The sequence below is a fragment of the Physeter macrocephalus genome, chromosome 14, assembly GCF_002837175.3.
Source record: "Physeter macrocephalus isolate SW-GA chromosome 14, ASM283717v5, whole genome shotgun sequence".
Lineage (NCBI taxonomy): Eukaryota > Metazoa > Chordata > Mammalia > Artiodactyla > Physeteridae > Physeter > Physeter macrocephalus.
This window is the reverse complement of record NC_041227.1, coordinates 174,039-199,272: the sequence shown is the minus strand read 5'-3', so window position 1 is coordinate 199,272 and position 25,234 is coordinate 174,039. Positions and strand designations below refer to the sequence as shown.

Genomic DNA, 25,234 nt, shown 5'->3' with positions numbered 1-25,234 from the left:
CCTCTGGCCCCCCGGGGCGGCGGAGTTGGTACTGCGGCAGCTGGGGGTGTGGCCGTGCCCCAGCTCTGCTCGGCGGGGCCGGTCCAGCGTTGCCGTTACGGGGTGGGGTGGAGGTGGCGGGGGGGGGGGCGTCCCTGGCGGGGGGGGGCGTCCCCGTAGGCTACTTGCCCCGCTCGAGGGAGAGGCCACTGGAAAGGACTGTCCCCCGTGGTCAGTCCCGGCCCGGCCCTGGCCTGTCTGGCACTGGGTGTCCTCACCTGTGAAATAGGGTTAAGGGCGCGCCGTCACTGTGCTGTAGGGGACTTCCCAAGGAAGGGGTTTCCTGGGCTTCGGTGCCAGTGATGCGGGGGGGTACTGGTTCTTATATTCGGGGTTGCCAGATGTAGGGCCCTGTCCGCGGGGCCTGGCCGAGTCTCTTTCAACCCCTCCAGTTGCCCCCAGATGTTCTGCAGTTTAGAGCCACACCTCCCCTTTGCCACGAATGCCTGTCCCTTCTCTTTGGACCACGCTCCTCCTATTTTATGACCTGGTATGGCTGTGGGTTAAATTCCTTATCCCAGCATGCTTTGGGCCAGTGTCTGGGAGGCCCTGACCCTGCTCTGGAAGTGGTCTGCAGAGTGTCTGAGTCCCCCTGGCCTCCGACCGTACGCAGCTCCTGTCCCCTGGTGCCCAGGGCCTGCTCACAAAATGCCTTCCAGTTGCTCAGGTTGTACGTGCTCACTTTTTTCAGTGCTCTTGGGGGTGTAAAGGGAAGTGGAGATTTTACATGCGCTCTTCATTCATCCAGCAAATGTCTGCGTGTCCCCTGTGTGCCAGTCAGTGGGACCTGGCAGCGAGCAGGACAGACGAGCCCCGGAGCAGACAAGAAGTGGACTTGCAGACTGGGTGAGAGGTGAGGAGGGCTAAGGAGAACCACAGAGCGAGGAGGGGGGGTGTTTCAGTGCTGCCTCTTGCTCAGCACAGGACAGAGCTGGAGCCGCTAGCAGAGCAGCAGGGCAGGAGCTGAGCTGAAGAGAGTGCGGGCCAAGGTCGGGGAGGAGAGAGGGGCCCTGCAGTCTGGGGGGCCTCGATGCCGTGTGCCCAGGGGGCTTGGCTGCCATGTTGACAGGCTGGCTGGAACAGGGCAGAGGCTGGAAGCCTGCCCAGATGGGAGGTGGCTGCTTCTTATTTAGCCTAGATAACAGTCCCGGGAGGTAGGTCCTTCAAAGACGGGCCAGAACTTAGTCAAGGTCACACAGCCCTGCCTATGCCCTGATGCTTGACGTGGCATCTTCACCCATCTCCTGAGACGTGTGGGGCAGCTGGACGCGCGTGTGGGTCAGCGCACTTCTCTTCCACTCAGGCCACGCTCTCTACGCTTCTCTGGCCCTCCCCTCCCCCTCCCAGCCCTCCATACACTGTCCTTCCTCTCGCCAGCCCCGCATGTCCCCCGGCCACTTAGGCCTCTCCATGCCCCTTGCCTCAGCACTCCTGGGTCTTCTGCCCTCCCTCTGGGGAGTCTATCCCGTATTCCACAGGAGGAACCAAGTGGGCTGGGCAGGGGTCATTCAAGGCTGTGCAGCAGGTAATGCTGGGGGTGGGATTTGAACCCAGGACCCTCTGTCTAGAGCATGAGCTCCCAGCCCCAGAGACCCACCTGATCCCTCACAGCCCCCAGGACTTTGGGCTGTGACCTACATGCTTTGCCTTCCCACAGCAGAAGGCTCCTTCAGGCCCTGCAGAATTGTCCTCGGTCACTTTCCCGGGCCTTCTCTGCAGACCGAGGACGGCTCCCTGGTGTGGGGATCAAAGGGTGCCCATGTGCCAGCCCCACACGTGGTGCAGAGCTGTGTGTGAGGCCGCCCTCTTTTTTTTTTTTGCTATATGCGGGCCTCTCACAGTCGTGGCCTCTCCCGTTGCGGAGCACAGGCTCCGGACGCGCAGGCTCAGCGGCCATGGCTCACGGGCCCAGCCGCTCCGCGGCACGTGGGATCCTCCCAGACCGGGGCACGAACCCGTGTCCCCTGCATCGTCAGGCGGACTCTCAACCACTGCGCCACCAGGGAAGCCCGAGGCCGCCCTCTTGCTGGCCTCAGGGCGGTGGGTGCCTCTCTCGTCCTCTGTCCTCAAGTGCCTGCCTGATGCTCCCCTTCCCTGTCTCTCTGCCCCTCGCCCAAGCCACCTTCTCTTCCCCTGTTCCTTGTTTCCCCTACCTGCCTGAACCGCCCCCGCCACCCCCCCGCCGGCCCATAGAGAGCTCCCCCCTCCCTCATGGAGCTTCCAGTCTCCAGCTCCACACACAGTTCTGGGCTTGGATCAACGCCAAGGGTGCAACAACCCAGAACAGGCGAAGGGTCCTGTGAGGGGGAAGGGCTTGCTGAGGACACAGAGGGCTCACGCCCCCATTCTGAGCTGCGTCAGGGAGGGCATTGGCGGCCACAGAGCAGGGTTCCTTGCTGGACCCCAGCTCTGACCTCTGCCAGTAGAGGGCCCGCCCCTCCAGGCTGGCAACTCTGCCAGAGCCTCCAGGCAGGGGAGGGTCTTGTCTGAGGCCCCCACCTCTGTAGCCTGCTGGACTGCTGGGAGGGAGGAAATGGAGAGCTGGCTGAGGGAAATCTCAGTCTCTGCAGAGAGCCTGTGTTGGGCAGGAGAGTAAGTTCTCGAAGGGACGATCTGTCCAGAAACTTGGGAGGTTCTTCAGAATCCAGAGGGTTTGCAGGATGTGGGTTTGTCAGAATGGAACAGGGGCGGTGTCTTTCCTGTCCTGTGTGTGTATGTGGTCCAGTAAGGGGGATCACAGGGGCAGAGGAGGACGGAAAGGAAAACCTGAGGGTGATGTCTGCCTGAAGGGGTCTCCCCTTCCCCAGTCTCCTGGTCCTCTTGAGGACCTCCCAGGCATGGCTGACTGTCCAAAGGCCAGCTTTGGCTTGTGCAGTCACTCTCCTGTCCAGAATGTCACCTTCCTCGCTGACCCTCTGATGGAATGACCTGCAGTCTGGGGTCCTACTTGGGTACCATTTTTCTCCCTGAGGCTGCCCTCACCTCTGGGGGTGTGACTGTTGGTGATCCAGGCTCTTCCTCCCATCACACCCAGGCTGGGGGCTCCCACGGACTCACCGGGCACCAGATTGCCTGATGGGGGCAGCGTGGGACTTGGGGGATTAGGGGTGTCCCTGCCCCCTGTGAGTCTGATGTCAGCCAGCTTGTAGCTTTCCACTTTGTTGGAGGAGCTGCACTCTGAGTACCCCAATGTCTGTGACATCGGATGTGGGAGACGCAGCATCCATCCTTCCCCCTTCCCTCCCAGGGGACCTAGAGGAAGGAAGCCTAGAGACCAGGGGGCGCTTGGAAAGTGAGAACTTTATGTAGGAGGGTGGGGCGCAGTCATGCACTGTGGGCTCGCCATCAACGCGGGAAGATGCTGCCGTCGACTTTCTCCTCCAGAATGGTTTCCACGCGTCTCCGCTGCGGGGGAGGAGGTGCTGGGGCCGGGTGTGCGGGGCGGAGGGCGGGCTCCCCCCCTCCCCGGGCTCGCAGGCACCTCTTGACGGTCTAGGGGGTCTGGGATCCGCGTGGGCTTCAGCTGCGGCGGCAGGAACAGCTCCAGCCGGAGGGCGGCGCGCGCGGACTTCTGCCGCAGGATGAGGAGCGAGATCTCCTCCGCCTGCGGGTGCCGGGGTCAGGGCGCGGGGGTGTTGCGGAGCCTTAGCGACGGGCGGCCCCGCCTCGCCCTCAGAGCCCCGGGCCGGGTGGTCCCCCCCCGCCCCGGCCTCGCCCCGGCCCCGCCCCTGCCTCACCCGCAGGCGGGCGTAGCGCAGTCGGAGAGCGCGGACTCGGCCGCGGGCCTCGGCGGCCTTGAGGACGCCGAGGACCCGGTCCTGGCGCCGCGCGGGCGGCTCGAGCGGCAGCGTCCACGCGCGCGGGTCAGGCATGCGGTACCCCAGCTCCGCAGACTCGCTCGGGAAGACGGAAGCGGCCGCGCCCACGTCCTCCAGCAGGTCGCCGAAGAGCAGGTGGCTGTGGCGCTGCGCGGGCCGCATGGCCGCCAGCCCCTCCAGCGTGAGGGCCCAGCCCGGCGTCGGGGGCTCCGCCTTGGCACACCCCACGCGGGCCCCTGCGCCCTGCGCGCCCTTGCCCGCTCGCTCCCGCGGGACCCTGCGCGCGGGCCCCTTCGCCGCCTCTGGCTGCATCCTCGGGCCCTGCCGAGGGAAGACCGTGTTCCATTCGCGGGACCCTGCGCGCGGGCCCCTTCGCCGCCTCTGGCTGCATCCTCGGGCCCTGCCAAGGGAAGGTGTTCCATTGGCGCCCGCTCCTTCGTAGCGCAGTCGGAGAGCGCGGACTCGGCCGCGGGCCTCGGCGGCCTTGAGGACGCCGAGGACCCGGTCCTGGCGCCGCGCGGGCGGCTCGAGCGGCAGCGTCCACGCGCGCGGGTCAGGCATGCGGTACCCCAGCTCCGCAGACTCGCTCGGGAAGACGGAAGCGGCCGCGCCCACGTCCTCCAGCAGGTCGCCGAAGAGCAGGTGGCTGTGGCGCTGCGCGGGCCGCATGGCCGCCAGCCCCTCCAGCGTGAGGGCCCAGCCCGGCGTCGGGGGCTCCGCCTTGGCACACCCCACGCGGGCCCCTGCGCCCTGCGCGCCCTTGCCCGCTCGCTCCCGCGGGACCCTGCGCGCGGGCCCCTTCGCCGCCTCTGGCTGCATCCTCGGGCCCTGCCGAGGGAAGACCGTGTTCCATTGGCGCCCGCTCCTTCGGTCTGACCTGGCCCCGCCGTGGGTTCCCAGCTCCGGCCGCTCTGGACCCCGCGCAGCCCGCCTTAGGGCCCGCACCTCTGACCTCTGCACGTTTGCCGCAACCTCGCACACGTCCCGGTCAGCTCAGCCTCCTAACTCACGAACTTTCTGATCCACTCCTTTCCTGCCCGCGGGCTGTTTCTCTCGCCACTGGGAAAATGCTGAGAGCCCTGAGCTGACCTCAGCCACTTACCCAGGGGTGGAGACAGCTTGAGACTGCTCTGGGCGAGGCTAGGAGGACACTTCCTCCCGTGCCAGCCCCCTCGCTGTGTTCAGTCCCCCATGTCTGCGTAGGCCTCAGACCCCTCTGTCTTAGTGTTAGGGGCTGGAGATGGAGGAGGTGGGCCTTCATTATGTCTTGGGCAGAGGACTCACGCTTTTCTGGGAGATGTGTGTGTGTGTGTCTGTGGGAGGTCTCACTTGCGTGCCGGCGGAGTCTCAGAGTCGAATGGACAGCTGGCTTGCTGCAGGGGAGACGCCATCCCCCCAGCCTGTCCCCCGCTGGGTCTAGATGAGTAAGGGAGAGAGGAGCCCAGGGAAAAGGTGGTAGAGGGGGAAGGGCCCACGAGGTGGGAGAGGGAAACACCCCGGAAGTCCCGGTGCAGCCCTGCAGGGCTCCTTTCCTCGCCCGGCCCAGCCCACAGCACCCCAGACCCCGGACCCCAGATCCTGGGCCGGGTCCTGGCCCACACTGGGACAGAGGCTGGCGTCCGCTCCCTCCCCCGCCCCGTCCCTAGCGGCGGCGGTCGACTGCCCGGCCCTTGCCTCCCGTTTCCACACGCCATACTTTCCGCCTTCTCGGGTCTGGGCCTCCAACTCAGCCCAGACTCTCTGGGACTTGTTGACGCGGTTGCTCGGCAACGAGGACGCCCGCCCCTCCCCCAAGCCAACGGGGGCGGGACGAGCCCTCGGGGAGGTGCGTGGTCAGAACCGCGCTCCGAGAGCGCTGAGGTCCCCGGCCAGATGCCCCGCCCCGGGACCTCCCGGCTGTCAAGGACCATGAGGGAGATGACCGCCAGCTTTAACAGCCCGGGGGCGCTCTCTTTCTTTTCTGAAGAGCCCCAAACGCACTCTTCTGCGGGCTGTGGGCCCAGCTTTCTGGCTGGAGAGGCCTTTGCTGGCTAGTTTTGGGGTCAGGGGGCGCAGATCTGAGGAGACCTTCGTGGTTGAGCCCCTTCCCCTTCTTCATGGACCACGAGGCCTCCCACAGCAGAACTCAGGACTCTTCACCTCTTCCAGGGCAAGTCTGGGGGTCCCAGGGGTGGTGTAAGAACAGAGTCGGTTTTCTTTTTTTAGACCATTGTTTTGTTTTTTTAAAAAATATTTATTTTCTTTCTTTTTTTCAAATAAATTTATTCGTTTATTTATTTTTGGCTGCATTGGGTCTTTGTTGCTGTGCACAGGCTTTCTCTAGTTGTGGAGAGCTGGGGGCTACTCTTCGTTGCGGTGCGCGGGCTTCTCATTGCGGTGGCTTTTCTTGTTGCGGAGCGGGGTCTCTAGGCGCATGGGCTTCAGTAGTTGTGGCACGGGGGCTCAGTAGTTGCGGCTCGAGGGCTCTAGAGCGCATGCTCAGCAGTTGTGGCCCATGGGCTTAGTTGCTCCGCGGCATGTGGGATCTTCCCGGACCAGGGTTCGAACAGACTCTCTGGGACTTGTTGACGCGGTTGCTCGGCAACGAGGACGCCCGCCCCTCCCCCAAGCCAACGGGGGCGGGACGAGCCCTCGGGGAGGTGCGTGGTCAGAACCGCGCTCCGAGAGCGCTGAGGTCCCCGGCCAGATGCCCCGCCCCGGGACCTCCCGGCTGTCAAGGACCATGAGGGAGATGACCGCCAGCTTTAACAGCCCGGGGGCGCTCTCTTTCTTTTCTGAAGAGCCCCAAACGCACTCTTCTGCGGGCTGTGGGCCCAGCTTTCTGGCTGGAGAGGCCTTTGCTGGCTAGTTTTGGGGTCAGGGGGCGCAGATCTGAGGAGACCTTCGTGGTTGAGCCCCTTCCCCTTCTTCATGGACCACGAGGCCTCCCACAGCAGAACTCAGGACTCTTCACCTCTTCCAGGGCAAGTCTGGGGGTCCCAGGGGTGGTGTAAGAACAGAGTCGGTTTTCTTTTTTTAGACCATTGTTTTGTTTTTTTAAAAAATATTTATTTTCTTTCTTTTTTTCAAATAAATTTATTCGTTTATTTATTTTTGGCTGCATTGGGTCTTTGTTGCTGTGCACAGGCTTTCTCTAGTTGTGGAGAGCTGGGGGCTACTCTTCGTTGCGGTGCGCGGGCTTCTCATTGCGGTGGCTTTTCTTGTTGCGGAGCGGGGTCTCTAGGCGCATGGGCTTCAGTAGTTGTGGCACGGGGGCTCAGTAGTTGCGGCTCGAGGGCTCTAGAGCGCATGCTCAGCAGTTGTGGCCCATGGGCTTAGTTGCTCCGCGGCATGTGGGATCTTCCCGGACCAGGGTTCGAACCCGTGTCCCCTGCATTGGCAGGTGGATTCTTAACCACTCCGCCACCAGGCAAGTCCTTTCTTTCTTTTTTTGGGGGGGCTGTGTTGGGTCTTAGTTGCGGCGTGTGGGCTCTTCGTTGCGGCACGCGGGCTCCTCTCTAGTGGTGGTGTGCGCGTTTTCTCTCTCTCCTTGAGGCGCCTGAGCTCAGTAGTTGTGGTGCGCAGGCTTAGTTGCCCCGCGGCATGTGGGATCTGGGTTCCCCGACCAGGGAACAAACCACGTCCCCTGCATTGGAAGGCGGATTCTTTACCACTGAACGGCCAGGCAAGTCCCCAGACTCGGGTTTTGATTTCTGGCTCCTGGGTCCTAGATTTCTGTAATTTATTTGTGCATTTGTTAATTTCATAATATTTTATAACTGATTCACTTAATTGATTAATTCTTTAATTTGTTCATGCACTCATCAGATTATTCAGGATTCATTAATCCATGTACTCGTTCCACAGTTGATGTTAGGCCAAAATTAGTGCATTAAGTCCATAATTTGTTAATGTATTGGTGGTTCCCACAGTGTAAACATGCCTCTCCCCTTCATTCATGGATGTGCCAAGGTGGGCACTGAGGCCCATGGACGGTGCCGTTTTGGGAGTTCACAACCTGAGTCCCTGAGGGGAGAGACTGTCCTGGCTTTGGGGGTGGGGTCTCAGCTGAGGTTCCGGCCTTTCTCAAGGAGGCTGTTGACTGTTCCCATTGTTTTTGGAAGCTTCCTCTGGCCTCCCAGTGAGGGGTAAGCTTTTTTTTTTTTTTTTTTTTTAATACATCTTTATGGGAGTATAATTGCTTCACAATGCTGCGTTAGTTTCTGTTGTGCAACAGAGTGAATCAGCCATATGCACGCATATATCCCCATATCCCCTCCCTTGTGTGGCCCCATATCTCCGGAGCTGGCATGCCATCCCCCCCCTTCCCAAAGCTGCATGGAACTGTCCATCCTTCGAGCCCCCAGGCCTTTGCGGGAGCTGTTCCCTGGATGCATCCCCTTCCCCGGCTTGTGCCTTTAAGGTGAGGCCTGGTTCTTGGGATTCAGCATCACCGAGGGGCTTTTGAAGGCAAAGGTCTCTGGGCTCCAGAAGAAGCAGTGAGGGCTTGGGCAGGCTGACCTACCTCCTTCAAGCAGTCCTCCTGGATACATGCAGCCCAGGCCAGTACCACCTCTGGCCCTCACTCTGCGCTCCCACAGGAGTGAGTTCTCTGAGACAGGAGTCTGGGCCCTCCTCTCAGCTTCCCAGCGTCCTGGCCAAGGGAGATGCAGGGGGGAAGTGACTTGCAGGAGTGGGAGCTATGGGGGGAGGGGGAGAAGGGGCACACTCTCCTGCAAGAAGGGACTTGTAACTTTCCCTCTGTTTTTGTAGGATTGAAAACCTTTGACACCCTCTCCTCCCTAATTCCCAGAGGGCCTGGTGTTGGCATAGTTCACATTCCTGAGCGGAGCTTCTTCCTGCTTCTCCACCCCCCCTACAGCTCCCCTGGGAGGGGAGGTGCTCCCTGTGTCTGGGGCCCAGCCACTGTGAGGCCCCGGGCCATGTCTCTCACCTGTTTCTGTGTCCAGGATTCACGTGTTTTTCAAGGGCTGATGGAAATGCTGAGATCTAAGAGCATGCTGATCAATGCCGAGGCCTGAAAATAAAACTTCCAAATAATATTCATAAGTATTATTAGATGACTGCAAAATTTAACACTATATTGCAAACCTACAATTCTCTGTCACTGTATGTAAATGTTAGGAAGTTAAAATCACAAGGAAAAAGTAATATTTTATGAAGAAGCCCAGAATCATGAAAATCCTTTTACTTTTTTTTGCACGCAGGCTTTTCCCTAGTTGAGGCAAGTGGGGGCTACTCTTCGTTGCGGTGTGGGGGCTTCTCATTGCGGTGGCTTCTCTTGTTGCGGAGCACGGGCTCTAGGCACGCGGCTCAGCAGTTGTGGCTCGCGGGCTCTAGAGCACGGGCTCAGTAGTTGTGGCGCGCGGGCTTAGTTGCTCCGCGGCATGTGGGCTCTTCCCGGACCGGGGCACGAACCCGTGTCCCCTGCACTGGCAGGTGGATTCTTAACCACTGCGCCACCAGGGAAGCCCCACTCCTTTTACTTTTTAACAGCACAACTGGCCTGGTGACTGAATTCCCTGGGGGTGGCTGTTCTGGGCGAGGCTGCTGGCGACTGTGCTTTGATTCCCGCGCCCTACTCCGGGGCGTGGGGGGGGTGGCAAAGCATATGCGGACCGAGGGGCAGCCGACAGTGTGCCATCTGGCGTTGACGGGCCCTGAGTCACTGGGTGCGAGAGTGAGGTGCGTTCACGCCAGTTTGTGGGTGTCACCGGCACTCTGGGACCTGGGTCCTGCCTGGAATGTCTGTGACCTCCCTGGTCAGGCTGTCACTTGATATGTTGCGGACCCGTGTTCTGTGCTGTCATTCACGTAAGCTGCGTGTCTTGGGCTGTCGCTGGTGCCCTTGCGTGTTTTGTTTTGCCTGCCTATGATGTGCGTGTCTGAGGTTGTCTTGCTTTGATACAGATGCTCCCACGTGTTCCCTGCTGCCCCATGTGTGACACGTACGTTCCGTGTCTTATCCTGGCCGTACGGGGTTCGAGAGAGGCTGGGCCATTTCCTGGGCCAGGCCCCCTTTGTGGGAACCCTGTAGGGTCAAGGGCTGGGGGCTACCATCCCCAGGGAGTGTCGTCAGCACCCTGGCCTGGCCCCCCCACCGTCCTGTCCTTGAGCTGAGACTGCCCGTACGGGCAGGTGGGCCCAGGCGTGCCCGATGTGCCCTCATGGGAGGTCTGTCCCGACGGGAACTCACACCCAGCCTCAAGGCAGCCTCCTAGCCCCGCCCTTGCCCCAGGCTGGAGGCCACTAGGAAACGCAGTAGACTGGCGGGCAGGTGGGCCCAGGCAGTGGGAGTGGGAGGGGCTGAGGTTGGCTGCCCAGACCTCGGGGAGCCCAGGTCGGGGAGGCTGCAGGAGGGCGAGCCCCTGGGGTTCCTGCCCTGCGGGGCTCCCAAGGCCAATGGGATGGGCGTCGAGCTTTGCCTGGAGAATGTGGTGCACGTGTGTCCGCTGGGCGTCTGAGGCTCTGATCTGCCTCTTCTCCCGTCTACCTTGTGCCTCACGTGCACCCTAGCGTGGCTTTGTGTGGGTGTGGCCCATGCGTCTGTGGGTCCCTTCGAGTGTCTGTGCATCCTCTGAGCATGTACCCGTGTCTGTCTGTTTACCTGTGTGCCGATTTGGGCATCTTTGTGTGTGTTTTTGTGAGTCTTTGTGTCCTGAGTGCCTCTGTGGATGTGCCCCATGTCTCCGCACGTGTCCCTGGGTCGACTGCAGTGAAGATGCAGAGATAAGTCCTGGGGGACAGCCTGGGATGCTGAGCCCTAGGGTATTTGCCTGCTCTGTCCTCTCCTGATTCGCCAGGTATCCTAGCGACGCTGCTGCCGGTTGCCTAGCAACCAGGTCCCCATCCTTGGAGACATGCTCCAAGCAGGGTCTGGGCTGTGTGGGCAGAGCCCGGGCAGGAAGAACGACCCCTTGACTGGGTGGGGCTGGCAATTCAGCTCCGGGGTCACCCACAAGGCATGTGACCCCAGGGATGGGAAGGAGGCAGCTCCATGTTCTGCTGTGTGGGTGCTGGGGGCCCAGGCTGTGAGGGAGTGATGTTCAGATGTTGTTCAGGGACCCAGCTGAGGCAGAGGTGCCCTTGGTGGGTCTTCAGGTGGCAGACAGACCTGGCTTTGAACCCTGTCTCTGCCACTTTGACAGGTGGCTTCACACTGCTGAGGTGCTGAGGCTTACCGCTCTTGTTGGCACAGAGGTGATGCTGCGGCCCGCAGTTAGGGGTGGTGGGGATGGACAAGCTCGTGCTTGTGATGGGGTTGGCACCCAGGAGGCACGTGGGGCGCACTGGACAGTCCAGACATCCTGCTTGTTTATGAGGCTCTGACCTGATCAGGGCTGGCTGGGCAGGGGCCCAGCCACCCAACCGGCAGCCCCCTGTGGCTCAGCTGCCCTGGGATCCCAGCTGAGGGGCGCTGTTCTGGGCATGGAACTCCGGCTGGGGCAGCTCTGAGTCCGCCCAAGGCCCTGCTTCTGTGTGAGATGCGGCTTCCCGTCTGTCTCTGTCTTGTGTGTGTCTCTCCGAGTCTCCGTTCCATGTCTTTGTGTGTTTCTGCATGTCCTTTGTGTCTGTTCTTGTGTGTTTGTCCCTGTGCCTCCGTGTGTCTCTCCCTGAGTCCCTGTGTGTCCGTGTGTGTGTGTCCGTGTGTGTGTGTATGTGGGATCTTCCCGGACCGGGGCACGAACGAACCCGCGTCCCCTGCATCGGCAGGCAGATTCTCAACCACTGCGCCACCAGGGAAGCCCTCTGCAGTTATTTTTCTTAGTCTAGCCCATTCTTTTGTGGGAGAACTGTTCTGTGTGCTTTTCTCTGACATCTCTGTGTGTCCGTGTGTCCGTGTGTGTGTGTCCGTGTGTGTGTGTGTGTGTGTGTGTGTGTGTGTGTCCGTCCACGTGTCTGCGTTCTCAAGCGCACCTCTATCCCTGTGTCCACGTGTTCGAGCCTGTCTCTGTCTGGGCTCTGTGGGTGCAAGCCTCTCTCTGTTGTTCATCTCTAAGGGTGCGCCCTGGTCCTTGCATCTGGCCCCATCCAGCCTGGGGCCCCCTCCTCCATCCTGCACGGCCCCTCCCCTCTGGAGCTGCAGCCTCCTCCCCTCCCCCAGCTCCGTGCGCCAGGCTGCCGCGTCTGGTCTGCGTCTGAGGAGAAGGAGCGGCTGCCACTGTGCGGCAGCCGCAGTCCCGTCCAGACCCAGAGCTGAGTCGGGCTGGCGCTCCCAGCCCTGCTCTGCCGTAGGCCGAGGATTAGCGTCTCCGGGCTCCCAGCTCCCGCGGAGGTCACCGAGGTAAGGCTGAGCCGCTGGGGGCTGGCGTGGAGGTGACCTGTGGTGGCCGCAGCTCTCAGGCAGGGCTGGGGAGGGACAGGAGGAGGCCCTGTGCTCGGTTGCCCTGTGTCCAGTGTTCCAGGTGTTTCTGGGTGTGTCTTGGTCCCTTTTGTGTCTGCGTGTGCACGAGGGCAGCTTTGGGCATCCGTGTGTGTGTGTGCGCGTGTGTGCGCGCGTGCTGCGTGTCCGTGAGCCCCCATGGGTGGACACATCCCGCTGTGTAAGCGCATCCTCGCATCCCATGTGGGAGCCCGCAGGCCAGCTGGGACTGTGTCCCTGTGTGTGTGCACGTGTGCCCCTGTGTTCGTGTGTCCCTGTCCCTGGCATACACGTTTGCGTGTCTCCGTGGGCCCCGGTGTGTGTGTGTACGTGTGTGCACACGCACGTGCCTCCGTGTCTGTGGCCCGGGGCTGGGTGGGGGCTGGGTGCTGCGCTCACGTGTCCCTGTGCCTTCCCAGGTACGTGGGGCCTGGCGTGCAGGGCGGGGCATGGAGTCTCTCTTCCCTGCCCCGTTCTGGGAAGTCCTCTACGGCGGCCACCTGCAGGGCAACCTGTCCCTCCTGAGCCCCAACCACAGCCTGCTGCCCCCGCACCTGCTGCTTAACGCCAGCCACGGCGCCTTCCTGCCCCTCGGGCTCAAGGTCACCATCGTGGGGCTCTACCTGGCTGTGTGCATCGGGGGGCTGCTGGGGAACTGTCTCGTCATGTATGTCATCCTCAGGTAGGCTGGGCGCCCCCCCCCCCCTAGTTTCCCACTGGTGAGTCCCGAGCAGCTGCCGAGGAGAATGGAGCAGCCCCTGCTCTGGCAGGCTTGGCAGGCGGGGGTCTCCCAGTCCCCTGTTCAATTCCTGGTCCCCCTGTCACTGGGCGGGGTCAGTCCTGAGGCCCTTGACTGTGGGGAGAGGGAGAGGCAGGCTCCAGTCCGGGTGTGCGAGGAGGTGCAGCTCTGTCCCACATGGAGCGTCACCCTGACTCCCGAGAGCTGACGTTCCATCTGAGCCGTGGGCCAGGCTCCCAGCCGAGCTGCCGCGTGAGTACCTCTCGGGCCCCACAGTGACCCCGGAAGGCAGCTCTTGTCGGCGTCGTCCGGGTCCGGCGCTGGGTAGCTTCGCGAAGCCCCTTCCCCAGCTCCGGGGCTCCGTGTTCACTGCTGTTGTTTGGGCCGATTCCAGCATTTGCTGGCGCTCAGAATGGGAACGGTTGTGGGGTCAAGGATGGCAGCCGCGCTGCTGGGGGGACATAATGGGGGATGGTATGGGGCCATTGTGGAAGGATGGCCGAGACAGTGTGAGGGGACAGCATGGGGAAACACGTGGGAAGAGCGTGGGGATGGCATGGGGGGGCAGCGTGGGAAGGGCGTGGGGGGAGTGTGGGGACAGGGTGGGAACAGCGTGTGGGGATGGCATCGGACGGCGTGGGGACACACGCACGTGTGCATGTGTGGACACACGCGTATACATGTATGTGTACGCATGCATGTGAGCATGTAAATGTGTGTACACACACGAGAGCGTGCACCCGTGTGAATGTGTACACGTGTGTGAGTGTGTGCATGTCTGGGTGTGTGCATATACGTGTGTGTACTGCCCCTTGTACATACATCTGTGTGCATGGACACAATACATGCGAGCATGTACATGTTTGTACATGTTTGTGAGCGTGGGCATGAATGCATGAGTGTGAACACACGTGTGTGCATGTGGGCACATGTATGTGCGCCTGTGCACACGCCCTTGTGGCTGTGTCCGTGTGTGTGCATGTGTGTAAGCATGCCCTTGTACATTCGTACGTGCTGGTGTGTGTCACGTGTGTGCTCAGACAAGGGGCTGGGAGGAGCAGCCGCCCTCCCCCCAGTGCTGGCCCCGGGGTACTGGACTCACGTGCCCCTTCGTGGCTGGAGGGTGTGCTATGGGTGAGAAATGTGGGTGGGGGTGGGCTTGTTCCTCCTTCCGGGTGTGAGTGTTTCTTGTGGGGTCTCTCCTCTGCGCGGGGGAGGTCCTGCCCACGAGCCGTCCCCCCGGAGAGTGATGCCTGGGAACTGCTGTGAGCACGGCGGGCTCGGAGACAGAACGATGTGTTCTGAGCCGTGGCACTGCCTCAGTGGTCAGAAACACCTAGTGCCAGTCCCTGCTCTTTTTTTTTTTTTACAGACAGTGTTTTTAAAGTCGTTTTAGGTTCACAGCAAAATCGAGGAGAAGGTACAGCGGTTTCCCATATAGTCCCCGCCCTGCCCTCCCCTCCCCAGAGGCATAATCTCCCCCATTATCGACATCCCCTCTAGAACAGTACATTTTCACAACTGATGAACCTACACTGACACATCATAATCACCCCAAATCCATAGTTTACCTTAGGGTTCCCTCTTGGTGGCGTACTTTCTGTGGGTTTGGACAAATATATAATGGCACGTATCCACCGTGACAGTATCACACCGAATAGTTTCATTGTCCTAAAAATCCTCCATGCTCTGCGTACTCATCCTTTCCCACCTCCCAACCCCTGGCAAACACTGATCTTTTTACTGTGTTACATAGTTTTGCTTTTCCGGACTGTGGAATCATACAGTGTGTAGCCTTTTCACATTGGCTTCTTTCACTTAGCAATGTGCATGTAAGCGTCCTCCATGTCTTTTCATGGCTTGGTGGCTCATTCCTTTTTACTGCTGAATAATGTTCCATTTTCCGGGTGAGCCACAGTTTCTTTATTCATCCACCTACTGGAGGGCATCTTGGTTGCTTCCAAGTTTCAGCAACTATGAGTAAAGCTGCTATAAACATCCGTGTGCAGGTTTTTATGTGGATATATTTTCAGCTCCTTTGGGTAGATATCAAGGGTGGGTGGTTGGTGGATCTTATGGTAAGAGTCTGTTTTGTAAGAAACTACCAAACTCTCTTTCAAATGGCTGCACCTTTTGACATCCTCACCAGCATTTAGTGGCGTCACGGTTCCAAATGTGGGTCATTCTAATAGGTATGTAGTGGTATCTCATTGTAGTTTTATATTATTTTATTTTTAAAAAAATTTTTATTTTTGGCTGCGTTGGGTCTCCGTTGCTCTGCGCGGGCTTCCGCTGGTTGCGGCGAGCGGGGGCTACTCTTCGTTGCGGTGCGCGGGCTTCTCATTGTGGTGGCTTCTCTTGTTGCGGAGCACAGGCTGTAGGTGTGCGGGCTTCAGTAGTTGTGGCTCACGGGCTCTAGGGCGCAGGCTCAGCAGTTGTGGCGCACGGGCTTAGTTGCTCCACGGCATGTGAGATCTTCCCGGACCAGGGCTCGAACCCGTGTCCCCCACGTTGGCAGGCGGATTCCTATCCACTGCGCCACCAGGGAAGTCCTCGTTGTTTTAATTTGCATTTCTCTGATGACGTAGGTGGAGCATCTTTTCATGTGCTTCTTTGCTGTCTGTATATCTTCTTTGCTGAGGGTCTGTTAAGGTCTTTGGCCCATTTTTAACCAGGCTGTCTGTGTTCTTATTGTTGAGTGTTAGGAGTTCTTCGTGCATTCTGGACAGCAGTCCTTTGTCAGATGGGTCTTTGGCAAATCTTTCCTCCTGTCTGTGGCTGCTCTTCTAGTTCTCTTGACCCACTTTTCCTTTTACCAGCTCTGTGGCCTTGAGAAGGCCATTGAGATCCTCTGAGCCTGAATGTCCTCCTGTGCAGACTGGCCATCAAAATAGCGCATCTGAATCGTAAATGAGTTAAAATCCAAGTGAAGAACTTGGCACAGGCATCTGCCATCATCACTGTCCTTGTTATTTGGTCATGATTAAGGCCTCTTTGAGCTTATTCTTAATCTCTCTCAAAGAGGCAGAACGAAACCCCAGATTCCTTCATGGCAGCTTAATTGACGTGGAACATTGTCGTCTCTGGTGTTGCCACCGTCACCAGCACCACCACCATAACCATCACCATCACCACCACCACCACCAGCACCAGCACCATCACCAGCACCATCACCAGCACCACTATCATCATCATCGCCAGCACCACCACCAGCACCATCACCACCACCATCACCATCACCACCACCATCACCATCACCATCATCACCACCATCACCATCACCAGCACCACCACCACCACCATCACCATCATCACCACCATCACCATCACCATCATCACCACCATCACCATCACCAGCACCACCACCATCACCATCACCATCACCACCACCATCACCATCACCATCATCACCACCATCACCATCACCAGCACCAGCACCATCACCAGCACCAGCACCATCACCACCATCACCACTATCATCATCATCGCCAGCACCACCACCACCAGCACCATCACCACCACCATCACCATCACCATTGCCATCACCACCATAATTACCACCATCAGCAACACTACCACCATCACCACTATAACAAATTTTTTTTTTTTGCGGTACGCGGGCCTCTCACTGCTGTGGCCTCTCCCGTTGCGGGGCACGGGCTCCGGCCGCGCAGGCGCCGCGGCCACGGCTCACGGGCCCAGCCGCTCCGCGGCACGTGGGATCCTCCCGGACCGGGGCACGAACCCACATCCCCCGCATCGGCAGGCGGACTCTCAACCGCTGCGCCACCAGGGAAGCCCTATAACAACTATTAATTCATTTAGCAGATAGTTATTAAGCACCCACAATTTCTCCAGACCCATGCCAGGTTCTTGCATACCATCAGACCCCATTAGCATCTGTCCCATCCCTGTCACCATTTCCTGTCTCGGTTGCTAGGCAACAGTGAGGCCTGGTTTGGTGTGCTCTTCCAGATTCCGGAGCCCCTGGTAACCTCTGGTGGTAGAAGGGCCAACATTTTGGCCCGAGAAGGGTCTTGGGGGAGACTTGAAAGGGAGGAGGACAGGTTCTTTGTCCTATGAGCCCTGTCTCTGCTCTCATGCAGGGTCAGGCAGACACTCTGCTCCCCCACCCCACCCCCCATCTTTTCCAAGGCAGACAAGTCTTTAGGCTGTGAACCATTTTTTGTGTGCTGTAAGTACTTGAAGAATTTGTTAAAATACTTGCCTTCAGGCTCGATGGCATTGGGCTGGGCCCATGAACCTACATTTTAGCAGGGGCAGAGTGGGTGCCCCCTGTGATGGCCAAGGGGAAGGGCCCCTTGCCCTTTGCTGCCAGGTCTGCCAGGGTGGCCAAATGAAGCCTTCTTCCTCCCCGTCCTCTCTGCAGACACACCAAGATGAAGACAGCTACCAACATTTACATCTTTAACTTGGCCCTGGCAGACGCTTTGGTGCTGCTGACACTGCCCTTCCAGGGCACAGATGTCCTCCTGGGCTTCTGGCCCTTTGGGAACGCCCTGTGCAAGACGGTCATCGCCATTGACTATTACAACATGTTCACCAGCACCTTCACGCTGACTGCCATGAGTGTGGACCGATACGTAGCCATCTGCCACCCCATCCGTGCCCTTGACGTCCGGACATCCAACAAGGCCCAGGCCGTCAACGTGGCCATCTGGGCCCTGGCCTCTGTCGTCGGCGTTCCTGTGGCCATCATGGGCTCGGCACAGGTCGAGGATGAAGGTCGGTGCGGGGGACCCTCCTCCCCAGTGCCGCGCCCCCCCCGGCTCTGGGTGGCTCTCTCCCTGCCCGCCTGCCCGCCTGCCCTGACCCTGCTCCTCTGCCCGCAGAGATCGAGTGTCTGGTGGAGATCCCCGCCCCCCAGGACTACTGGGGCCCCGTGTTCGCCGCCTGCATCTTCCTCTTCTCCTTCGTCGTCCCCGTACTCGTCATCTCCGTCTGCTACAGCCTGATGATCCGGCGGCTGCGAGGCGTCCGCCTGCTCTCGGGCTCGCGGGAGAAGGACCGGAACCTGCGGCGCATCACGCGGCTGGTGCTGGTGGTGGTGGCTGTGTTCGTGGGCTGCTGGACGCCCGTCCAGGTCTTTGTGCTGGTCCAAGGGCTGGGCGTCCAGCCGGGCAGCGAGACCGCGGTGGCCATCCTCCGTTTCTGCACGGCCCTCGGCTATGTCAACAGCTGCCTCAACCCCGTCCTCTACGCCTTCCTGGACGAGAACTTCAAGGCCTGCTTCCGCAAGTTCTGCTGCGCGCCCACCCTGCGCCGGGAGATGCAGGTGGCCGACCGCGTGCGCGGCGTCGCCAAGGATGTGGCTCTGGCTCGCAAGACCTCTGAGTTGGTGCCACGGCCGGCATGACTAGGCGTGGACCTCCCCATGGTGCCTATCAGCCCGCAGAGCCCATCCACACCCAACACGGAGCTCACCCAGGTCACCGCTCTCTAGGCTGACGTGTAACCGCGCGTCACCGGCCCCCACGGGCCACCCTGCGGCCTTGGAGGGTCTGGTGACATCGTGGGACGGGTCAGGGCATTAGGGCTGCCCCCGAGGCCCTGGGCATACTAAAGCTGCCCTCCTCGTGGAGGGCGGGGAGGGGGTGCAAGGACTCACTGGTGAGCATGCCCGGCCAGAGCCACGCCGGCGCTGCCGAGCTTCATGGGCCGTTCTGGCCTCTCCCCTGCTGCATCCCCCGCTCCGGGTAGGCACGCAGCTGGAAGCGTGACAGCAGCTGTACAGTCCCACGCGCCCCTCGTGCTGTGTGCTCTCTGCATGGAGCCTTGCAGTGTCTCCCCTGGGCAGCCGGACCGGCCCTGAGAGTGGATCTCCTTTAGGAGGCTTCTCAGCAAGCCCCTTCCCTCCAGGACACATGAACTGTCGCGCCGCAGACATGGCCGTTCAGGTTTGCGAGGGGGCCGGGAGCACCGCCGCGGGCCACCCTGTCCTTTGTGAAGCAGCCCCACGTGCCTGGTCTCAGCTGTGGGGTGAGGAGGGCTCTGTGGTGCTCTGTCTGGGCTGCCCGGGTCCCCCTCGGGCTGTTCCTCAAAGCCCTCCTTTCAGACTCCATCAGAGGTCAGCGGCTGTGCAGCTGTCAGGACCCTGTGTCCTGCTTGGGTCCTGGTGGCCTTGGAAGGATGCCAGTTGGGACAGGTTCTGCCCTGCACCCCCAGCGACCGACGCCCTACTTCATTTACAAGCCTCCGGTTATCCGTGGGGGAAGCCTGAGCTTCCCAGTTAGAGGCGGCTTCGTATGCAGAGTTGGAAGGAGAGCGGGGGCTGGCAGACCTGCTTGAGGGAGGCCGCAAGGACCATCTGAGCCGTGGGGACCCTGCCCGCCGTGACCACCCAGAGAAGTACCCCCCCAGCCTGCAGATGGAGGCTGCAGCTCGGTGACTTGGCCAGCGTTCTCCCTGCAGACAAGCTGCTGAAACATCTGCAGTGGTAGAGCTGCCTCTACCTGCCAGCTGAGCTGCAGACCTGGCCGGGTGAGCTGAGGCACCTGGAAGGAGGAGGAGGTGCTGACTCCGGACTGGCCTCTCCTGCTTTGGGGGCCCCGGCCCTGTGGGGTCGTTCTTGGGGAGGACGGGGCTCTGTCCGTGCTGCCAGCAGCGGGAGGCTCTGAGGACCAGGGCCACTGTGGCTGCAGCATTTTCGTGCCAAGGCTGAAAGACATGTGCATTTGTGCCGGTGTAACATGTGTCTCCGTGTATCTATGCATGTGGACAGTGTGATTTCCCCTGCACGTAACCAGCCCTGAACTGTCTCCAGGGGCCGTGACGGAGGGTCAGAATAACCCCCCGCGCACTGGTCAGGGCGTTCTGCTTGCCAACAGGTGTTTCTGGCTCTTTGGGGGGCCATTGGGGTAAATCCTGTGGGATTAGCACGTGGGGTGTAAGTTGGTTCGTCCTCCAACCTGCTCTGTGCTCTTCACCTGGCTCTGTGCTTGGCAGACTGTCCCCCGGGAAGCTCCCACTTCGGGAAGGGGTCGACTAGTGCATGACGTGCTGAGGGCCTGTCTTTGCTTCAGCACAAAGTTTCTCCCCAGACAGTCAAGCACTGCACTCCCCACCCCTGTAGCCAGAGGTTCCTGTGGATCCAGTGCGTGGGTGCTTCCCCGCGGTGGGCTACGGGTTCTCTTCACTCCCCGCTCCCCCGACTCTAGCTCCTTTCTCGTTCCTGGGGCGGATCCAAGGGAGTTTGATTGCGGATGGACAGAAATGCTTCCTTTGGCACCCCTGAGATTCTGATATCCTCCTGGCTCCTGCGTGGGCCCGCTTCTACCCAGGCTGACTGTCGGGCAGACAACCCTGTCAGAGAGAGGGCCTTCGCAGGGGGCATCCAGGGCCGGCTCGGTCGCAGTGCTTGGGCACAGGCAGAGGGGCCAGTGTCCGGGTTTCTGTAAGTTTTAATGACAAGCAAATTGCTGTTAACACAAAAATTTAGCATCAAGGGGAAGTTTAGGGTGCCCCCTGTGATGGCCAAGAAGAAGGGCCCCTTGCCCTTTGCTGCCAGGTCTGCCAAGTGGGCCAAATGAAGCCTTCTTCCTCCCCGTCCTCTCTGCAGACACACCAAGATGAAGACTGCTACCAACATTGACATCTTTGACTTGGCCCTGGCAGACGCTTTGGTGCTGCTGACACTGCCCTTCCGGGGCACAGATGTCCTCCTGGGCTTCCGGCCCGTTGGGAACGAACGCCCTGTGCAAGACAGTCGGTGGCAGTTAGCATGGGGGGGCGCTCAGGAGGCAGCGAGGTCCTGGCGGAGGAGGCGGCTCAGGGTGGGCTCCGGGCTGCCAACCAGGCCGACCCCACAGCGAGCGTCTGCTCTCGTCCCCGTCCAGGCAGGGCTGAGGGGCCGGCCAGCGGCCCGCGGGACCTCGGAAGCGGGACCACGGCTGGCTCGTCCTCCCCACCTGCACCCAGACCTCACCTCGGTTCCCACCTCCGCCCCCGCCCCCGGCCTCCGGCCCCGCCCCGCCCCCACCTCTACGCCCCACCGGCCCGACCCGGCCTCCAGCCTGCAGCCCCACCTCCGCCCCCTGCCCCTTTCCTCGCCCCGATCCCCGCCCCCGCCCAACCCCCACCAGCTGGGCTCGGTCAGGTCTCCCGGCTTCTCTGAGCCTGGGTTTCCCCGCCCGCGCAGAAGGGACGCCGAACCTGCCTCACGGGGTAGTGGGGGAAGGCCGGGTGGGGGAGGGGTCGGCGGATCGGCTGGACCGGGGAAGCTGCGGGCTCACCTGGCCCACCAGGGGCGCTGTGGCCCGCGGGAGACTGCGGCCAGGGGCCGCGCCGGGTGGTGCCGGGCCGGGGTCCGGGCCACGGCGAGGGGGTCTGGGGAGTGGAAGGAGAGGGCCAGTTCCCTCTGGGACCAGGAGCCCGGAACACGGGGACACCCCCTCCCCGCTCCCCAGGCCATCTCCGGAGTCACGGTGGAGGGGGCGGCATTTTCCCCGGGGTCCACAACTCCCTCGGGCGGGATCCCGGTGAGGGCTCTCGTCTCCCCCCGGCCTTGGCCGGCCCATGGCTCCCCCACCCTCGGTGTCTCGCGGGCCCTGCGTGAAGCCCCTCCCTCCCATCGGATGTGGACCGCCTGGCTGGCCCTGCTCCTCCTCGGTCCCCACCGTGGAGTTGCCAGGGCGAGACGGTGGCTCCCGTTGCTGGGCTGTGCGTGGCGCGGGGCCAGCCCAGGGAACGAAGAGCGTGGGGTCCGTTGAGGAGGCTTGGTTGGCACCTCCTGGGTTAGGGAGATGTTCTGCTGGGGACGGGGTGGGAGACCCTTGCTCGGCTCCGCGTTCCCGTGGGCTTCCGGCTGGCACAGCCCCGCCCCCGCTGCTCCGCGTTCGCGCCACGCGCATTCACGCCTCGCTTCGGCCCGGCTGGGGTCTTCGCTGGGGTGTGGGAGCCGCAGCTTCTCCTCTCGAGGGGCTCGCAGGGCGCAGGATGAACGCTGACGGGGTAATCACGGCTGCTGCTTGCAGAGGTGTGACTGCAGCACAGTGAGAGAGCAGATCGGGAACAGCTAGTTGTTCGTGGGAGAGGCTGGGTGCTGGTGGCGGTTTGGGAAGTGGCCACAGCCCCAGAGTGTGGGTAGGACTTGGGGACTCGCTTCTAAGGAACAGAAAGTAGCAGAATGGCTTCCCAGATAGGCCTTGAAGGTGTGGAGGTTTCCGCCTGGCCGTCTCTCGGATGCTGCCCTGGGGGCTCGCTGCCACCCCGGGGGGATGCCCAAGCAGCCTGTGGACGGACGGCCCGCAGGGCCAGGAACCGAGGCCTCCTGCCAGTGGCCACGAGAGGGAGCAGCTCCTGCAGCCCCAGTGCGGCCTTCAGGTGACTGGGGCCTCGGCTGAAGTCCTGCCTGCAAAGTCTTGAGAGACCGTGAGCTGGAGCCAGCTGAGAGCTGCTGGAAGGTTCCTGACCCACAAGAGTTGTGAACTAGTAAATGTTGTTCTGAGCTGCTCATTTGGGGGGAATTTTTTATACAGTAATAGGTTACTAATACCATGTGGTCAGAAAGATAACAGGACAGAGGTAGCTTCTGAGTTGTTTCAGGCTGCGAGAGGGAAGCGGCGAGGGGTGGGGGCCTGAGCTCTTCCACGTGACTGGGTGGGGGGGAGGCGGCCATGCAGCCTGGGGGCCACCTCACCGGGTGGCGAAAGGTGTGTCCTGCTTGCCAGCTGGACAGACTGGCCGGAGCCGTGTCACAAGGACTAAAACCAACCTGCGGCCCATTAAGCTTCGAAGGGTTATCGGGTGCCAGGCAGGTGACTTACGGAACGGCAAGGCTGGAGCTCCAGGCCTGGAAGCAGCTGGGAGCCATGGGGCCACGAGTGCGGAGCCTGGTCGAGGCCCACCCAAGTGGTCTTCAGGGACTTGACCTCTGACCCCCCACCAGTGGCAGAGATGGTCTCTGAGCAGCCAGCTCCTTAGTGTTCCCACCCCCAGGCTCAGCGTGGAGCCCCTGCTGGCTGAGTCTAGGCCCCAGGCCACACCTCAGGGAGGAAGGGGTCCAGGTGCCAGCCGAAGTGACGGGTGCCCCCTCTAGACGGTGGGGGTCCAGAGGTCCTGGCAGAAGGGCCCTGGGTCCTATAGCGGGACATGGGGGGGGGGACCACAGGCATCGGCGGGAAGGGCACAAGGGAGCCTGAGCCCTGCCGAGGGGGCCAGGAGGGGACACGGGCACAGGCCGCCCGGTGAAATGTCACCTGAGTTTCGGGCTGTGAGAGCGTGCTTCGTGGCCTCCTTTGATGTGCGCCTTTGGCTTTCACAGCAACACCAGGCTTTGCTGCCCCAGGTCCCCCCCAGGATGTCTGTTGTGCCAGGACCATCTGCCTGGGTCGGCAGGCTGGGTGGGGCCAGGACCTGAATCCCTGCGGCTGGCCACCCAAGGGCTGTCTAGGAGGCAGAGACAGGGGTGGGTCCGTGGCCACCTCTGCGGGCTCGGTGGCCAGCCTTCGTGGGTCTTTCTCTTTCTGTCTGGAGAAAATAGTGATGGGATGTGGACAAGTGGGGTGTTGCTCTAAAGGAACAGAGCTTTTCTACGGTTGCGTGGGCCGCGAGGGAGGGGAGCTCATGTCCCCGGGCACTGGAACGTGGTGCAGAGGCTCTTGCAGAAGCTGTGGTCCAGGAAGGCCGAGAGGAAGGGGCTGAGGCAGGAGCTGGTGTAGCTGAGGCCGGTGACGACATAGGAGGTGATGACCAGAGGCGTCTGGGGCAGGTCTGTGGTCAGGGCCACGACTGAGGCCAGGTGGAAGGGCGTCCAGCAGAGCAGGCCCACGGCCAGCACAGCCGGGACCCGGAGACTCACCTTCCGCTCGGCCTTGCCCAGAGCCTTGGCTCCGGAGCGGAGCCGCAGGGCCTGCAGCCTCGGCAGCAGGGCCGCGTAGAGAACACAGAGGCTGCACGTGGGCACCGCGAAGCCCAGCCCCAGCGTGTGGATGCGGCTCGCCTGGAAGCAGGCCCGCTCAGCTCAGCCCGCAGCGTGTGACCTGCAGCTCATTGCTGCAGACCCTGGGGAAGGTGGAGAAGGGCAGCACTGCGACGGTGACACCCAGCCGGATGCACAGGCTGGCGATCTCGGCCCCGCGGACAGCGCGCCGGGGCGTGCGGCGGGACCGCACCGTGGCCAGCACCGCCAGGTCGCGGTCCATGCTCGTGGCGGCCAGGAGGTAGACGCTGGAGAAGATGTTGCAGTGGTCGACGGCCAGCACCGGCTTGCGGAGCAGCTCCCCAAAGGGCCGGTGCTGCAGCGCGTGCTGGGCGACGTTGGCGGCCAGCACCGGTGTGGAGAGTCTGTCGGCGATGGCCAGGTTCAGGGTGAACGCGTGGGTCACCGTCTTCATCCTGGGTGCTCTCAGGATCACGTAGATGACGGCTGCGTTGCCCACTAGCCCCACGGCGCAGGTGACAGAGTACACCACTGGCCGGAGCGCGCGGAGAGCCGGCAGCGGCTCAGGGAATGTGACGCTGTGTCTGGTGCCGTTGTCCCGAGAGAGGCCGGCGCCCGTTGTGCCTGGCAAGGGGGAGCCTCGGCTGTCCAGGGCCCCCGGCCCCGTGGCCCCCAGCATGAGGCAGGACCGATAATGGTTTGTGCCCTGGGCAGGTGGGAGGTGCTTCCGAGCTGGGAACCTGGGCAGGGGCCTCCTTGGGCTGGATTCTGAGAAAGAAACAACCAGAAACTCTGGGATCTGGCTGTCAGCTTAGAATGGTAGCTGCCTCAAGTTCTCTGGCAGAAGTTGTGGCCACTTTGCCGGGGTCAAGGATTCATGGCGTCTCTCTCCATCCATCCCTTTCCAGTGGCAAGAGAGAGGCTGGTGGAGCGCATGGGCACCTCCTCCTGGATGGCGCTTCCGGCGAGTTGGATTCCTCCCCCAAGGCCCCTCCTCTTGCAGAGAGCAGCTGCCAACCACCCTCCCGGGAAGGGAGGGCTGGGATCTGCCCCCCCCTCCGACCCCAGCCCCTGTCCCGGCCGCACCCCAAAGCACAAGCTACATAAGTCAAGGCAATCCCTTCGAAAATGCGCCTCCCATCATGTTCCCGGCCCCCTTCGAATCGGGAGTCCTGGAGCAGTGCCCTCCCAGTCAAGCTGCAGACCCTCTCTGTGCGGCCACCAGCACTCGTCCTCACCGACCTGTCTGGAGACACGTGGCCAGAAGTTGGTGGCCTGGGTGACATGTGGTGGTGGCCAGCTCAGGCGGCCTCAGGGGTGGAGGGGGGAGGTGTGGCCCCCACCGATGGGCCCCCTGCCAGCGTCCCAGTCCGTCC

The 25,234-nt window shown here is 61.6% G+C and overlaps 2 protein-coding genes across 4 annotated transcripts; one reads left to right on the top strand and one right to left on the bottom strand.

The window, feature by feature from the left end:
* The first annotated feature begins 15 nt into the window (after positions 1-15).
* Positions 16-18,335, top strand: OPRL1 (opioid related nociceptin receptor 1). 3 transcript variants are annotated; one of them, XM_024128411.1, is made up of 4 exons: positions 16-28; positions 788-892; positions 17,349-17,704; positions 17,812-18,335. In XM_024128411.1, the coding sequence occupies exons 3-4, from the start codon at positions 17,359-17,361 to the stop codon at positions 18,333-18,335; spliced, it is 870 nt and encodes a 289-aa protein (XP_023984179.1). In that variant the 5' UTR covers positions 16-28; positions 788-892; positions 17,349-17,358. The 3 variants fall into 3 exon arrangements, with proteins under 3 accessions (XP_023984179.1, XP_023984177.2, XP_023984178.1); XM_024128409.2 differs by lacking the exon at positions 16-28 and adding an exon at positions 641-709; XM_024128410.1 differs by lacking the exons at positions 16-28; positions 788-892 and adding an exon at positions 12,669-12,886.
* A 5,205-nt stretch (positions 18,336-23,540) lies between these two features.
* Positions 23,541-24,537, bottom strand: NPBWR2 (neuropeptides B and W receptor 2). Its single transcript, XM_007131019.2, is given in 2 exon segments — positions 23,541-23,937; positions 23,939-24,537. Coding segments are annotated over 2 exon segments (996 nt in total).
* Positions 24,538-25,234: the final 697 nt, after the last annotated feature.

Excerpts from the sequence above, each read along its gene's own strand:
- OPRL1 (XM_024128410.1), top strand. The coding sequence starts at position 12,669 with ATGGAGTCTCTCTTCCCTGCCCCGTTCTGGGAAGTCCTCTACGGCGGC. Across the intron at positions 12,887-17,348 it reads CTGGGGAACTGTCTCGTCAT|ACACACCAAGATGAAGACAG; the intron begins GTATGTCATCCT and ends TCCTCTCTGCAG. Across the intron at positions 17,705-17,811 it reads GGCACAGGTCGAGGATGAAG|AGATCGAGTGTCTGGTGGAG; the intron begins GTCGGTGCGGGG and ends CTCTGCCCGCAG.